Source organism: Empidonax traillii, unplaced genomic scaffold, assembly GCF_003031625.1.
Source record: "Empidonax traillii isolate 1590-97213 ecotype Southwest subspecies unplaced genomic scaffold, ASM303162v1 scaffold399:size634673, whole genome shotgun sequence".
Lineage (NCBI taxonomy): Eukaryota > Metazoa > Chordata > Aves > Passeriformes > Tyrannidae > Empidonax > Empidonax traillii.
The window spans coordinates 109463-125489 of record NW_020955592.1 but is presented as its reverse complement, the minus strand read 5'-3'; the positions used below and the strand labels follow the sequence as shown (position 1 = coordinate 125489).

The 16027-nt window shown below is 39.7% G+C and overlaps 1 protein-coding gene across 5 annotated transcripts in view; it reads left to right on the top strand.

The window, feature by feature from the left end:
* Positions 1–16027, top strand: part of NR3C2 (nuclear receptor subfamily 3 group C member 2) — a 205124-nt gene that overhangs the window by 169397 nt on the left and 19700 nt on the right. For all 5 annotated transcript variants that reach the window (XM_027893635.1, XM_027893636.1, XM_027893634.1 and 2 more), the window contains 2 exons: positions 461–799; positions 1205–1349. In XM_027893635.1, the coding sequence (XP_027749436.1) occupies positions 461–799; positions 1205–1349 (484 nt within the window). The remainder of the gene's footprint in view (positions 1–460; positions 800–1204; positions 1350–16027) is intronic.

Sequence of the window (16027 nt, the reverse complement as noted above, 5' to 3'; positions counted from 1 at the left end):
TTGACTACATTTCCAGTTGAGGCAAAAGCTTGGGAAGGCTATGAATCTGCTAATTTTGGGCAGATTTCTTTTGATGACCAAATGCAATGGCGAACATGAATTTCTGTCTTGGAGGTAGTAAGTGATTAATTTAAGCTACAAAACAGATACAGTTCTGAAATTTTTAGTTGGCACCGACCACAATAACTAGGATGTTTTATGCATGTCTGTATGGAGACAGATACTGGACATTTTGTCATCTATAAAAACATCCAGTAAAGCAATGAAAATGAGCTTACGGGTGTGTTTTGGTCCTCTTTCCAGTGTGACAATGCTGCAGGCACTGAAGTACTTCTTTAAGGTTCTGCACCTGTTTCGCTTTAAAACTTTGAGATTATACTTCTGCTTCCATTTTCTATAAAGCCAAGGGTTTTGCTGGCTTTCTGTACTAACCTTGCTCTTGTGCTGCTCGTCTTCACAGCCCGGAAGTCCAAAAAGTTGGGGAAATTGAAAGGGATGCACGAGGAGCAGCCACAGCAGCGGCAGCAGCCACCACCCCAGAGCCCCGAGGAAGGGACGACATACATTGCACCTGTGACCGAGCCCTCTGTAAACACTGCACTTGTCCCCCACATGTCTGCTATCTCACCAGCACTTACTCCCTCTCCTGTTAAGATCCTTGAAAGCATTGAACCGGAGATCGTGTACGCAGGATATGACAGCTCAAAGCCAGACACAGCAGAGTACCTGCTTTCCACCTTAAACCGCCTGGCCGGCAAGCAGATGATTCAGGTGGTGAAGTGGGCAAAGATACTTCCAGGTAGGACCATGAGTCATTTGGTGAAATGTCACTTGACTGTTTCTTTTGGGTCAAAGAACTATTTGCTTGAAAATTGCATCTTTAATCTATGGACTCTGTTGAAAAAACACTTGATGGGAGGTGCAGGATGAACATCTGAGAGAAGATTTTTGCAGGTTTTTTGATTTATGCAATGTTTGTTTCATATGTCTTTGGCTGATATTTAAAAAGCTTTCATTTTGAATAATAGTCTCTTCAAGTTCTGTCACTGGAATGAAAAGTTACGGATTTTTTTTTTTTTTTTTTTTCAGAAGTATCCTTTGTGGGAGTGTTGCTCTTGTTCATGAACTCTAGAAGAGTAATGAGCAATGTATTCAGTTTGACCAACCCTTGTTGTTCATGGGTATTTTCTGTTTTCACCTCTAGGATTCAGAAACTTGCCTCTCGAGGACCAAATTACTTTAATTCAGTATTCATGGATGTGTCTGTCATCGTTTGCTTTGAGTTGGAGATCATACAAACACACAAACAGCCAGTTCCTCTATTTTGCTCCAGACCTGATCTTTGATGAGTAAGTATTCCTTAATGGCCCTTTTTGCTACAGGATGGAAGGTTTGCTCTGTCTTTATTTGGTTTTTAGGCTTAAAAAGTTGCTAGATTTTGATTTTTTTTTTCCCAGTGACTCACTTTTCAATTGCCAAAGCTTTGATACTGCCATCCACTTCTCCTTATGTATGTGGATGTTTTTTTTCAAATTAGGACCATCCTGCTGGCTTGAAATATGACAGATACATGACCAAGATTTATAGGAAAGAATATTTTTTGGTATCTACTGGAACTTGGAAAAATGTCTAACTTCTAGGAAATGTGAATGTTTAAATTACTGGGTTTTTCAGAGCAGTCATATAATGGTGCTTTTGTTAACAATGTACAGCTGTTCAGTGTGTTTTCTTGACAGTCTTAATTACCCTTCTTTGCAACCATGAAAGAAGCCGAAATGGTTTTTTTTTCAGTAATGAAACATAACTTCTTTTATGATGCATTCAGACAAAAAGAAGGATCAGCCATTCTGTCTGAGTATGTGTTCTTTCACATTTTAAGTTTGTGTGTGTTTAGTGCTTTGCTTTTGATGACTATAATTTAATTTCTGTTCCATTCTCCTAGTGTTTATTACAAGACAGTAAAGTCAAAATCTAAGTGAATACAGAGACAGTCAAATGGGGGTCGCATCATTTGCTTATCCCAGAAGGTTGAGGTTTCTTTCTAGAGATAAAAATGAGACATAATCAATAAGATGTGGATGCACTTGAAGAAAAAAAAAACAAACCCAGGAAAAAAATGTCAAAAAATAACTTACCACACAATCTCCTAAAGTATTCTGAAATCTTTTTCTTGGAGAAGATGCTTTGTTGCTGTCCATCTTAATAGTCTGTCTTTGATTTAGGAATTCCTAAATAATTAATGAGAATGAGATTGGTCCCCAGGCAGTGAGCAATATCAAAGGAGGATTCGTTGGTTTGGTTTGTTTTTAAGAGGGAGGACTGGTGATTCAGTGCATGTGGTTGAAAATGTAATGTCAGCCATTTTCTTTGTTGAAAGCACCTCCATTACGACTCAGACATTAGAGAATTATCACAGAAAAAAATGGAATCTGCAGCTAAAGCTAAGTGAAAATGTGAACTTCGAAGAGTTTAGTTCTCCTGGGGAAATGCAGACTAAAAGTTCAAACACAAAAGCAGCTTTCCCTCATCTGAAGAAAGTCAGTCAGGGGTTCAAAATTTATTGGACAGGGAAATCAATCCTGCTTGCAAACAAAAGAGTGTGTGCATTCCTAGCATTTGTGGTACTACAGCTAGAAGCAACTTCCAGAAGTTGAGATCAGTTGTGTGTTTTATGCTGCAAGCCTGGAAGGTAGGTGCCTGCAGAGTTATATTGAGATTGAGGTTGGGGTCCAGTTGGAAAAAGGGAATGCGGTGTCATCATGGAGTGCAAAATTAAAACATCCCACACCAGATATATATATATGTAAGATAGTGGTCTGACCTTCTACATATTTAGTAATATATTCATTCCAAAGCTCCCAAAGGTAGCAGAAGGCAGTTGCTTCTAAATAGACAAAAAATAAATTACCAGGAGCTGTGCAAAGGGGACAGGGGCTTTTGAAGTAGCTAATCAGGGCAAGATATTTCCTAGGAGATAAAGGAGTAGGTGATCAGTGTTTACTCCGAAGCAGTATTGGCCACATTGCTGGAATAGGAGAGGGTTTTGTTGTTTTGCTCATGTTTCATATTTGGTGGGAATCATAGCTGATATTTGTTCTCAGTTGCTCATGTTGCCACTCAGGATGGTCTTTGAGACTGCATTTAGAGTGCAAGTTTCAGGCTGTCCAGCAAAGCTGGGTTTGGACAGTGTTGAGAAACTGCAGAGAGCCCATGGAGGTTGGCCAAGGTGGTTGGGGGCTGACTGGGACAGTGAGGGATCTGGGCTCATGCAGCCAGGAGAAGACCGTGCTGGGTGCAGTGGGGATTTAATTGCAGTCTTCAGCTTCTGGATGAGTTGTTGTAGAAAAGATGAAATCAGGCTCTTCATAGAGGTGCTCAGTGGAAACATGAGAGTTTTTGATTGCGAGTCTGACCCAACAAACTGCCTCCTGGGCAGCAGGAGAAGACATTTCATATAAAGAGATAGTGAAATAGCAGAGCGGTGCCCAGAGAGACCTTAGACATAAGACTGTTTGTGAAGTGCTTTGAAGGTTTGCTCTGGAGTTGCTGAAGGCTAATCTTACCTTACTTTTTGAGTACCATGAACTTGGAAATGTACTGTATAGTTCTAAGTATTGTCTTTTGTTTCTGTGCCACAAGGTTTTATCAGACCTCCCTAAGGTTCACTTGGTGCAACTTTTTGTGTGTTTTACTGTCCTCAGCATTTTAGAACGTGTTAATGGATGCAGAATGAAAGGGGGATGCTTTCATATACAGTGACTTTTCCTTCTACTGGCTTAAGTGAATAATCTTTCTGTTATCACCTGGCCAAGATTTTCTTGGTATTTCTTCATATTGTGTCTGCAGAGGTCATTTCCCGTCTCCATGCAAGAAAAAATCAGGAATGTCCCTGGCCAGTAGCATGCACTGAGTGCCCCAGAGGGTTCAGTATTTTCTTCAATGAACAGTTAAAAAGAGTGAAAGTAGAGGTTGGCATTAGCAGAATTATGTGGCTTTGTTTTACGTTAAATGAATTTTCCGTTTACTCTTAACTACTGTGAATAAAAGGAAGTCGTAATGTTTCTGGAAGGCCATGATATATGATCTTGTTTTCTTTCTTATTCTGAAGGCCTATAAACAAGGCAAATAACAAATGAGGATCCCTGTTGTTAATAGCTGTTAAATGTAACTTTGATTGTATAAATACAGTGCAAAATGCCTCCCTACTCATATGTGGTTTGATTTCCTGTTAGGCTTATGGAAGGCTGGAAATATTTGTCCGCCTTCATTTAGTCATGCTACATGTCTAATTAAGTGTACTGTTTGCCTTTATGGATCAGGCATATATTCCATTGATTTAATTGGGCTTAAGTAAACGTGCGGATTTCAACTGAGGGATAAGAAAATGGCTGCTCGGTCTGTTACAGAAATGCCTGAAACCAGCTTGAAAAGAGGCATAAAACAGACCAGTGTATTTTATGTTGTGTTTGTGGAAGTTATGGCATGTGTGTTTTTTTAATCCATTTCTTTAGTAGCATAGTAGTTGCAATCAAAGCTAATATTCTGTAGGCACAAGTTTTGGGTTTAATCCCCAGTAAATTGTTAAAAAGACTGTTATATACATGACACCTTGTAATTCCTGTTGCAGGTAAACACTCTTAAAGAATGACTGCTGCATATGTAATAACACTCAAAAGGTGTTGCAATTATGTTCCTAAAGCTGTGCAAACTCAAATTCAAGAAGTTGCAAAATTCTAAAATTAAGGTTGTCCATGAAGTCATAGTTTAAGCCTTTTGGGTACATGCATTGAAGACTGTATCCATAACCAAACCCTTAAGTTATGCTGTCCCATAATATTTTTCCCATGTGACTCCTTTGATCAGGTTGGATAAAATGTAGGGATGATACAGGATTATGTAGTTAGAGACTATTGGAGTTTTTCTTCATTTGTTGCCGTTGAGAAAGCCTTACCTTGGATGGAACTAGGGATTTGGGAGAACAGAGAGATATTAATGGGTAAGATTTTCTTAAGATGTGGCAGAAGGCTGTCCCTAATTCAAGCCCTAAGCTCTGAGACTTTTCAGATTCCTACTGCAAAAGTAACAGAAATCCTACAGAAAAAGATGTCTGTTGTTTATTTAACTTGTAGAAGGGAGAAAATTTCTCTTTAAGACTTAACCAAAGACTTTAGCTGAAATTTTCTAATCTAATTCAACCTGAGGCAGGCATATACATGGACAGTTTAAGTCCAGAGCATTAAATGGGTAGAATTACACACAATTGAAAGCAGGAAACTGAGTGGTGCTGCCTGGAATGGGTGCAAGGACAAAACAAGGGACATGGCAAAACAAAATGGTATGTAACACTACCTTGTTTGCAGGGATTCTGGCTGAAACTATGCACAGTACACTGTTTACTACAGGGAACAGCCTAAAACTTGATCTTTAAGATGTGCTCCTTGAGGGCAGGGAAGTTAGTTGCAAATTCCATTGGAGTTTCCCTTACTGGATGAATTAATCAGTGAACTAAAAGCTGAGTTAGTGGCCTTTTGAAGGAAAAGTCCTCAACATTTTTGAAAAGAGGTGATGTGACAGCTCATGTCTAGCTGGCTCATCTGATGAGCCCAATCTTTCAATAGTAGGAGTTAATCTTTGCAGTGCAGAAGTCAGATGTCTAAATTCCAGAGAAAGGCAAGGGGTGCTTTTTCTTGCTCACGTTGTAATGGGCTCAGGCACTGCTGTCCCGCCGGCTAGTGGTGGCAACATCCCAGGTATCTGCTTCCACCCATACATAAGTCAGGGCATTGGCTGGCAACCTTTCAGAGGCTCAGGAAGGAATAAAAAGCATTTATGAGTGCAGCACTGCCAACAGAAACCCGACAGGAGCCAAGACATGGAATGGCAGGGATCCTTGCTCCCACAACGTGGGAAACCAGTGGGAGCAATGGGACATGGGCTGCCTTTGGAGCCATGGCTTTTGCTCCCAGCAGATCTCCTCCTCCTAGCTGGAAGCCAGAAACTGCATCCCTCACTGCTTATCCATTCCTTCGCCTGAGGAAGAGGTATGGTGACTTCTTATTTCTCCATTGGGCAAAAACCCAGCTGTGGAATTGCTGACGACTGTTAAAAGTCAAGCCCTGCTCCTCTTTGGCATGTATTGTTTTCTGCTGGCTTAAAAAACCCAAAAGGACAGCCTGACCCTAAAGTTCCCCCACAGGTCTTGATATATCTTTTGATTTTAGGTTTTACATGATCTCTTTGTGGGTTTCTGAATCCTTGGGGACTTCTGAAGAGACTCAAGATTCCAAGATCATTTACTATTTTTAGAAAATTTACTCAAATTACCTCTTTTACCATCCCAGACTTATTTAGCTGTGAAACAGCAACGATGTGAGATACTGACAGAATTCAGTAATGCTGAGACATACCATGTTGAGACTCTTTAGTACATTAAAGTACAGCATCAATATTTCAACAGTATTTTGCAAATGTACTGAATGACTAATGTGCTGTGTATTTTCTTTCTCCTTTGATTTTTCTTGATTTGCCATCTGCAGCATAAAGAATAAATCACAGGTGCATAAGTATGCAGGTTCTGAATTTCCTAGCCATTGTACTTTATTCTGTCATTGTTTTTTTACGCTAGTCAAGGACTTGAGGATTTGCCTGATAAAAACATCACTAGGTATTGCATGAGGTACCCAAAAATATTGAAGTGAACTTTAAAAGCTGAGTCTAAAAACTGGGGCCAGTTTTCACAAGGATTTGGATCAGTGATGCCTTTTTTCAATCTCTGAAATTATTGTATTACATCATATGCAGCTCAGTCCTTACAGTAAAAAGGTTTCAGTAGGGGCTGCAGTTTACTGGATGTTATGTACAAAACATGAAGAGCAGAATATACCAATTGATATATTGGTTGGTGTTTTTGACTGATAAGGTGAGGCTTCAGGCCATGGATTTTGAATGCAGAAGTGGCTGTCCTTTATTCCATTTCGGGCAATTGTGACACTACTGGCTATTATAGTTTGTAGTGCAGCATGGATGGATTTTTCATTACAAAATTCAATCATCTACTCCAAATATGTTTAAATAATACATACTATATCTGTAGTGTAGTTTAACAAAGTTTACTACAAATTAATATAAATACATCCTTTAAAGTGCAAGATTTAACTTCCAGTAAAATCTGTAGTATTTCAAGCATCTCTCATGCTATGCTTTTGATAATTGTCCCAAGTGTGAGGTTTTAAAATTTAAAAGGAGACAGAGATTGATATTAGCAATAGAGCAGAAAAAACAGAGCATACAGTTTTCAAATGAGAAAGTTGTTGTAGAACAAATGAAGTAGACAGAGGCAGGGAAAACAGCTTCAGTAGATAGGCATTTCAGTGAAGTTTCTGTGCTAGTGTTGTCATGGGATGTGGATGGGCAGAGGATTTTGTAACATTGAGGAAAGTCATAAAATTAAAGTGAGAATTAAGATGTAGCTCAGCTGAATACCTAAGATTTTATTTTAAATCTACATTTAATAATTATGTATATTTTATTAGTAAATAAAATGTTTATCGTCTTTTCATTACGTTCCTAATATCCTCTCATAATATGCTTGTGGAAGCTGGGACCATTAGGATTTGGTGTTGCATAAGGCAGTACAAGGATGCAGCAGCCTCTCTGTGCCCTTTCAGTGCTGAAGCCTGTAAGTCTTCCTGGTATTCTGATTTCTATGGTAACAGCAGGAAGATAGACATAATAAAATAACCTGAATATTTAAGAGCACCTTTTTTTTTTTTTAACCTTATGTACCTTGAGGGTTTTGGAGGGGATGATTACTTAGATCGTCTGTGAATGGTGATAAAGCTAATAAGTAACTTTTTTTATTGTTTAAATTATTACTTTTTGCTTTTATGTTCTGCAGGATGGTGACTGTTAACCCTTGTGACTTCTTTTGCAATCTGTTAATCCTGTCGTTTCTAAATTTAGGTACATATTTGTAATCTCTTTCATCTGGCAGTCTCCAAATCCCTCATTTTTAATTAGTGTTGCCAGAACGATTGTTGATGGGAGTTGTCAGTGTCCTCTCTTTGCTAATAAATTGTGTGTGTGATTGCTGATCTTGTTAAAAGGTCATCAAGTACTCCTTGATGATCCTCCCTGCATGATTTTTGCATGCATATATTATTTTGATGGGGAGTACTGCATTCATATGAACTGTCAGTGCAGTGAGAAGTATCTTTGTCAGTAAATTTTAATATATGTTGTTACTATTATTTACTTTTTCGTAAAGTGCAGCTCGGTTCCCATCCAGAGATGTACATGAAAGGGTTTTGTTACATACCCGCCCCTGGATGGTGCAGACACAGAAGGAAATTTTGAGAAACTGCTGTCATACCTGTACATAATAGATGTAATGTGCTTCAGCTAGATTTTCCAAGTCTTTATTTTGCCTTTTCTTTGTAAGCGGGTCATTGGTTGGGCAAAGCAATAGATTTGGTTTCCTTGCATAAATTTCTGAAGGCTCTGCCTTTTAATGCCTCTATCTCTGAATGTTTCCTAAATTTCTAGATTGTTTTGCTTCAAACTGTGAAACTCGAAAGGAAAACAGGAGATAAAGTATTTTTAAGGAGATCTGTAAGACTGTGGAAACTGTGCTAGAAGAAAAGTCCATCTAGCACAGTTTCTCATCCTTTAAACTTTGCAATGCCAGTTACAAAGAAAGCTCAAGATCAGGACAAGGGTAAAATGATACTTCTTAATTTACCTGTTGCAGCAGTCAGTAATTTGGGTACTTTCTGAATGTGAGATTGCATTCGGACAGTTGTGCTTAATAACCCTTTTGTACCTTCCTTCTACCTGTGAATTTGCCTAACAACTTTTCGATTGCATTTATAGTCTTGACATCTAAAATGTTCCCTGGCAGTTGCTTCTGCAATTTAATCATGCGTATTTGGTCATTGGAGGTGCTTCTAAAACAGGTGGCTGATAATTTCGTGGAGTGCCACTTCATTCCTGTGTTTGTAGTAATAGTGGATAAATCCTTCTCAGCCCTTGTATGGCATTTGCCACTTAGATCTCCATCAAGTCCTATTGTTTCTTCTATGAACTGAAGAATCAGGTAGTCAGTTTAATCCCCCCTGTTGTCTGCAATCCCTGGCCATCCTCACCTCCTCCCTCCATGCTTTTGCCAGCCCTCTGTATTAATTTTGGGAGGAGACCAGACTGACACGCTGATTTCAGAGCACAGTGGATGCAATAGCAAAATTACAAATTCTGTCTTGCTTTCAACTCTTCTCTCACATCTTCTCTTTTTTTGACAAACACTGAACAAATATTTTCAAAAGGCAGAAGCCTCCAAAAACCTGTCGTAGGTTACGCCTAGGTCTCTTTATCGAATGGTGTTTGTTAATCCTCTTTATTTTGTATGTATGATGGGAGATGATTATACTGTCTGCATTGTCCATGTAATGGTTTTTACCTTTCATTTTGTCAGCCAGCCGCACAGACTTGCAGGATTTTTCAGCAGTCTTTCACAGGCAGCTCTCAATTTTATTATCTGGAGCCATCAGTGAGCTCTATCACTTCCATAGGTCTGATTTTTTTTTCAGGTGAGGTATGAGCACAGTTCTCAGCCCTTGCCCCAGCAGAGAGCTCTGTGAGACTTCCCTGGTAACCTCCATTACTTGTGAGAGATGTCCATTTGTTATTACCCTCGGTCTCCTATTTTAAGCTGCTAATAATCCCTGAAGAGACCTCCTTCTTATCCCTAAGCTCTCTTTAGGAGCTTTCAGGAGATCTTTTTAATAGCTTTAAAATCCAACCTTGCCAGGATTGCATCCCCATATACCTCCTCATGCAAAGCAGTGTGCAGGTCCTAGACCAGTAATTACCCATGCTGGCACGCTGACAGACGGTATTAGAACCCATACCCAAGATGCATGTCCCAGTTTCCTTTGTGTGGAAACCAGGGCAGAGGAGAGGGGAAGGAGAGCGTTGGTGTTGGCTTAGGTCTCACCCCATATGGCTGTGGGATGCAGCTAGACCTGGCATGTGCAAAGTATTTCCGTCGTACAGACGTTGCCTGTATCCACAAGAACATCCTTGTGCTATCGTTGGAGTGCTCTTACAGATTCGTGAGACGTGACCTCTCTCTGCTGAAGCTGTGCTGACTTTCTTCTCTTGCAGCATATTTATTTATCTATTCATGTTCCTCTTACAATCGTTTTGCTAGATATAGAGACGAGACTTACTACCCTCTGGTCTCTGGAGTGCTCCCTTCCCACTCTCAGGCCCATTTTAAGAAATCAGTCACGTTTGTCGCCTTCCATGACTTTTATAAGGGCAATTTAAGCAATAAGCTGCACAGCACGGTTAGTAGTTCAGCAATTCCGTATTTAAGTTGCTTTACAGCTCGTGGATGGATGCCATCTGGTCTTGGTGATTTATTACTATTCATTTTACTGTATTTTTTTTTTCGTCTTTCCAAACCCTCTTCTACTTACACTTTAATCTGAAACTAGTTCTGCACTTTGCTTACTGAAAAGGCTCTGGTGCAGAGCCTTCCTGGACTCCTCTAGGGAAAGCACTCATGCAAAGATTTCATTTAACTTTTCTGATCTTTCTCTTTTTCATCTTGATCATCAGTTGGCCTAGTGAATGTTCTGGCAGATTTCCAGCTTGTGATGTGTTCAAAAGGATTTGACTGTTACTTTTTATGACTTTAACATGAAGACTTGCCCAATGATTTTTCATTTAACGTGGATAATCATGCTCTCTTAGTGTTGTCTCAGCATGATTTTGGGACATCCACAAGCCTTTTAGGAGGATTTCTTTTCACTTCTCTCAAGGTCCTTGGCCGGGAGGGTTAGGGTAGGGGTTTGTTCCTTACAAGTGTCTGTCTGAACATGGTGCTGCATTAATCTTTCTACACATCAATGAGCTATTTGCTGGCATCTCTAAAAGCCTTTCACATGCTTTGATTTGCTACTTCCCCTGTAGAGTTAAATATGAGTTAAAGAAAAATTAGGAAGTACTTTTTCTAGACTAGTTTGAGATGAAGACATGCCTCAGTTGACTTCCAGAAAATGCCAGGCTCTATGTGACAGCATGAGCAAAGTCTTGATTTTTGAGATACTGTTGGCATAAGAGGAGAATTGCCTCTGCATATGGAATATAGCAGTAATTTTGTTGATGAGCCACTGCAAGTGACAATGAGCCCCGGCAGAATGGAAGTATAAAACAATACCTAATGGGCACCTTTTCTGGCTGTCAATACTTTTCTCTGATGAACTTTAAACCAGAGTATTTATTATCATGTGTACATTTTCATCACTTACTGTTGAATGTGGTATTGAAAAAGCATTTTGGTAAAGGCATAATTATGTATTTTCTAGTTAAAACTGTGGTTTGTCTCTTTTGAAATGCAAATGCAAACCAAAAGAGAGTATTTCATATCAGCATTCTGCTAACTGCATAATTAACTGTTAATACCAGCAGATACTTGGGGTATTTTTTGCTGTTGATGTGCTTAGGATTTTAGGGTTACATAACTTGGTGATTATTAAGTTGGATTTTAGCACAAGTTCTCTGTTAGTGATTGTGAGCTGAAACTCTCCTTTGGCAATCATTATCCATGGGCTGTTGCCAATTCTTTTGTTGATAGGCATATAACAGGAGGACACTTGGCTGGAACTTTCAAAGCAGCTCTAAATTTCTTAGTTATCTGGGATGATATTCTCTAGGATCACCAGGAGGATTTTCTTGGGAGGAAGCTAATTCTCAGACTTGAGTCCTTTAAGTTCAGTTTAAAATTGCCAAGTTGAGTCTAAATATTGCTTGGGGGGCTAAAGCCCACAAACTACTAGCTCATGTCTGCAGATCTGTTTTAATGTGAAATTATCTTCCTTGTCTGACTATCAGTGTTCAGCATTGGTGGTCTTCAGTCCAGTTCCTGTTTTGTCCTGGGTTTGGCAGGTTGTCCTGCCAAGGTCATTGCTGTAGTGCCGTTGCTCCCAGGTACGCACCTCTCAGTCTGCAACAGCCCTGTCACCTGGGGAGAAGCTTGTGGGATTAAATGATCCTTATCAAGAGGAAGAGAAGTTGCTGGTGGTGCCAAAGATGGGATATTTATTTCTAATGGCTCACTGACAAGCTGCAGGGAAAATGGATATGACCCAAATTTTTCTGCAGTAGAAACTGATGACACAACTGCCATGAATTCCAACGGGCTTGAGTGGCCGCATTTGCCATTGCTGCAAGGTAACAGGTATTTTTACCTTCTTGGAAGGAAATTACTCTGAAGCTTTGCTTTAAGAGTTGAAGGCAATGTGTTGAAGGGAGTATGTTTTGTCTCTTTCTGCTGTGGCTTGCAGAGTAAGCAGAGATTAGAAAGTGCTGAATAAGAAATAAATACTGAATGAAAAGTCATAATTGAATTTTGCCTGAGTTCTGCATGTATTTTGGCTCGGATTTTGATCAGTGCAATAAGTTAATGATGCTGCTCCAGTACTGCTGACTTTGGTTGTGTTTATAATGGCTTCAAGATGGGAAACAGGTGTCTGTGTCCAGTCCATTGAGCAGAGAGTAATGCACAGTGTGTCCCAGTGCTGCTGAACACACAGCAGTGCAGGGGACTGCCCCTTTGCATGGAAGAATTGGTTTAGTTTTTTTCTAGGTGGTGTCTGTTGCCCCTGTTGGAGCTGTTGAAGTATAATACTCCCTCAAGAAACAGTAAATTGTTGTGACAATAATATGTCTATTTTTTTTTCTTTCCTCAAAACTTTTTCCAGTCAAGGAAGCCCTCTCAAGGCAGGTAAGATAATTCAGGCCAAGGGCTTTTTTAATTAGATGGTTTGAGCAGCTGAACAAGGGATGCTGTGATCCCATGTCCCTGCTATTTTTCCCTCTTTATCCACAGCATCTCTACCTTCCCCTCAAGGTGTCTGGTGATATTTTGCTCCTCTCTCTGCCAAGTTCAAACTGACTTCTTCTGGCATGGGGGAAAGCATAACTTGTTTTCTGAGGCTTCCAAACAAGTTTTAACCTTCAGGCCTTTGGCAGGTTTTGTTGTTTAGTTGCATTTGTTTGATTGGTTATTTGTTTTGGTTTTGTTACAGTCTAATGTGCTTTATGAATTTCCCTGAAATAATTAAAATGGTGGGCAACCTTCAAATGGATACAGGTTTTAGTCTAGCAAAGGGAAGGCTCTTGGTTATAAAATTGGTGCTTATGGTAAAAAGGTGCTTACAGGTAGAAAGGGTAAAATCAGAAAACATAAAATATTTTGAACATCAGGTTTTTGCTAAAAATCTTGCTTGGTCTTCTCCTCAGTCTTTTGAGCTGCAGAGGCCAAGGGACTAAGCCAACTGCATGTTTGTTCCTCTGAGGTGCTGTGAAAGGGGATGACTTGGCTCATTTTTTCTTGGGATTATCAGCAAGCCACTTAAGTCCTGATGAAACTTCAACACACCCACCACAGCTTTCCCTTTCTTCACTTCCCTGTCTAATTTAGGAGGATGCCTTGTGCTGCAGCTTTGAATAGTATCCATGAGAAAGTAAATAAAGCATGGTATCACGTTTGGTTTGGGGCTGAGTTTCGCCCGTCAGTGAATATTTCTTGATGCGTGGATTCCTCTTCTTGGGTTACGGTCAGTGGAGTTGCAGTTTCCACCCTCAACAAGGAGATTTACGATACTAGACTTTACAATGACTTCATAAATGATAATTTACTTAGTCATAGCAAGTTGTTTCTATTCAGCATTCCTTTAGTCTCACAGTTTTTGATGTGGCTATTTGGTTTCCATGGAGGTCACATAAGGGTATTAATGAGATATAGGACTGGTTTGGTATTTAGGATGCCTAGTCTTAAATAGTTTCCTCAAACCTTCCCTCCTCTTACGGTGTGACTGCTAAACTCCTTATATGTTTGTTGTAGTTGAGTGGCTCATCCCTTGGTAATGTAGGTCATCAGTTCCATACCAGCCAGGTGCTCAAGCCATTTTTCTTGTCACTCACCCCTGTATAAAAGGATGGCTACTTCCACAGAGTAGGGGAGCAGGAGGAGCTGGGTTGGCTTGCCACTTTTTCATCCATGTACTCAGTTCTCAGTGGTTACATCTTGAGAATGAAACAGGCTGAGGCATTGGGCTGGTACCACAGAGCTAGTGTCCATGCAGCCTACCCATGAAAGGAGGATTGGAGATCTAGAGTCAATTTTGGAAACAAGGGTGGCAGAAACGAGAGATGTGAGAACGTAGAGTTTACATGGGGTGAGGGGAAGATCCCAGATCAAATGGAGAGAAAGAAAAGACCAGGGAACGTCCAAGGGAGTCTCTCAACTAGGAACATGTCTGGTGCAGTTCATAGAGAGAAACCCAACGGTAGGAGCAAAATCTCTCTTCCCACCAAGGTGGAGGTGCCTTGGAGGACTTTGCCAGCGGAAGTGCCCACCTTGTCCCCTCCTGAGGGAAAGGAAGAAAATGGAGCAGCAGTGGGGATGTGATGAGCAATCAGTGACCAGTTAACACAAGGTTCCCGTGGCCAGAGAGACTGTGCAGGAGCAGGTGGGAAATGGGCAGAGCAGTAACTGGGGGGATTGGGCTGGTGGCAGCTGCTCTTCCCATCCACAGGGCTGCAGGAAAGGTCAGACAGAATGTGAGCCAGGCATTAAATTAAGCCTGTAAGAAGACACTCGGGGAACTTAAGATGGATTAACTTAAGGTGTAAAGTTTAAAGCGTATTATTATGAAGGAGGATTAAGCTAAACTGAGCTAATGACACCACTTTTGAATGCGTCTCCACGTAGCGGATTCAGGGCTTTGGCTCCACGCCTTTTATTACTTAAATGTACTTACCTTCTTTAATGTCCCCATAAAGATACATGCCCTTATATTCCAGATCTTCATATTCTCCATTTTCCATGTTGAGAAGTTTAGATGTTGTGTTAGGACTGGGTTTGGTTGGTTGTTGTTTTTTTTTTTTCTCCCCTCCGCTTTTTTTTTTAAAAAAGGTAATGGGGAAGACAACATGGAAAATTGTTTTAATTTTTCCCTGTGATGGTAATGGTATTTGTGATAACTTGATGATATTTATTCTTAGATGATGTGTTTGGGAAGGAAGATAAAATTTTGTTCATGTTATGTTTACATGTCTTAATTTCTCTGTGCTGCTTCTCTTTTAACATATCTCGATGATTTTATTTTTGTTGTTACTCTCATAGTATTGGGGTATCTGTGATGTCAGCATCTGAATTTTTCAAATTTTACACAGCGTGGGTTAAAAATCAAGTGCAAAGTTGAGTACTGTGAACTCCCACAAAATGCTTGTCTTGCATTAAACAGTCATGAATTACCTAACATAATTTTTAGTTAGTAATAATTTGTAAATAAGTAATAAATCAACTGAATTGATTTTTCAGGAGGAAAACTGATTTGAAATTACAAGTTTGCTGTACATTAAACAAACCACAAAGTAACTTGTTCTGTGTATAATTTTATCTCACTAATAACAATGCCATCAGGCTTTCCTTGAGGGTAAAGTAAGTAGACAAAAGAATTGAATATTTTAAAGGTAGACAGAAAAGTAACTAGCCAAAAAAAACCTGTTACTAACTGAAATTCTTCTATCTAGGCAATCGTATAAAAGCAAAACAAGTGCAAAGAAAAACACAAGGTAGAAAAAGTAAAGTGTCAAAAAAAGTGCAATGAAATATAAAAAACTAAAGGTTTTGAGTCAGAATACTTTTATGTTAGCTCTCACAGAGACTGTTTAGTCACACTGTTTAGTGAAAGCATGAAAAATCTGAGCCAAAGCATCAAAATGTTTCATTTTATTTGCTGTGTGGCTTGTGGTATCTGATGAAAGGTCTGGCACTTCTCTCTATGGAGGTCAAACACAGACAGGGATGGTGGCAGCAGCTTTGTGTTCCGAGGCTCGAGAAACTAACCCTGGTGTCCTGTAAAAGTAATGATGGATGTAATAGACTGATCTTATTTTGAATCCTGCTGTCTTTGGCAGTCTGAGATACACCTTAAAATATATTTTTTAAAATACA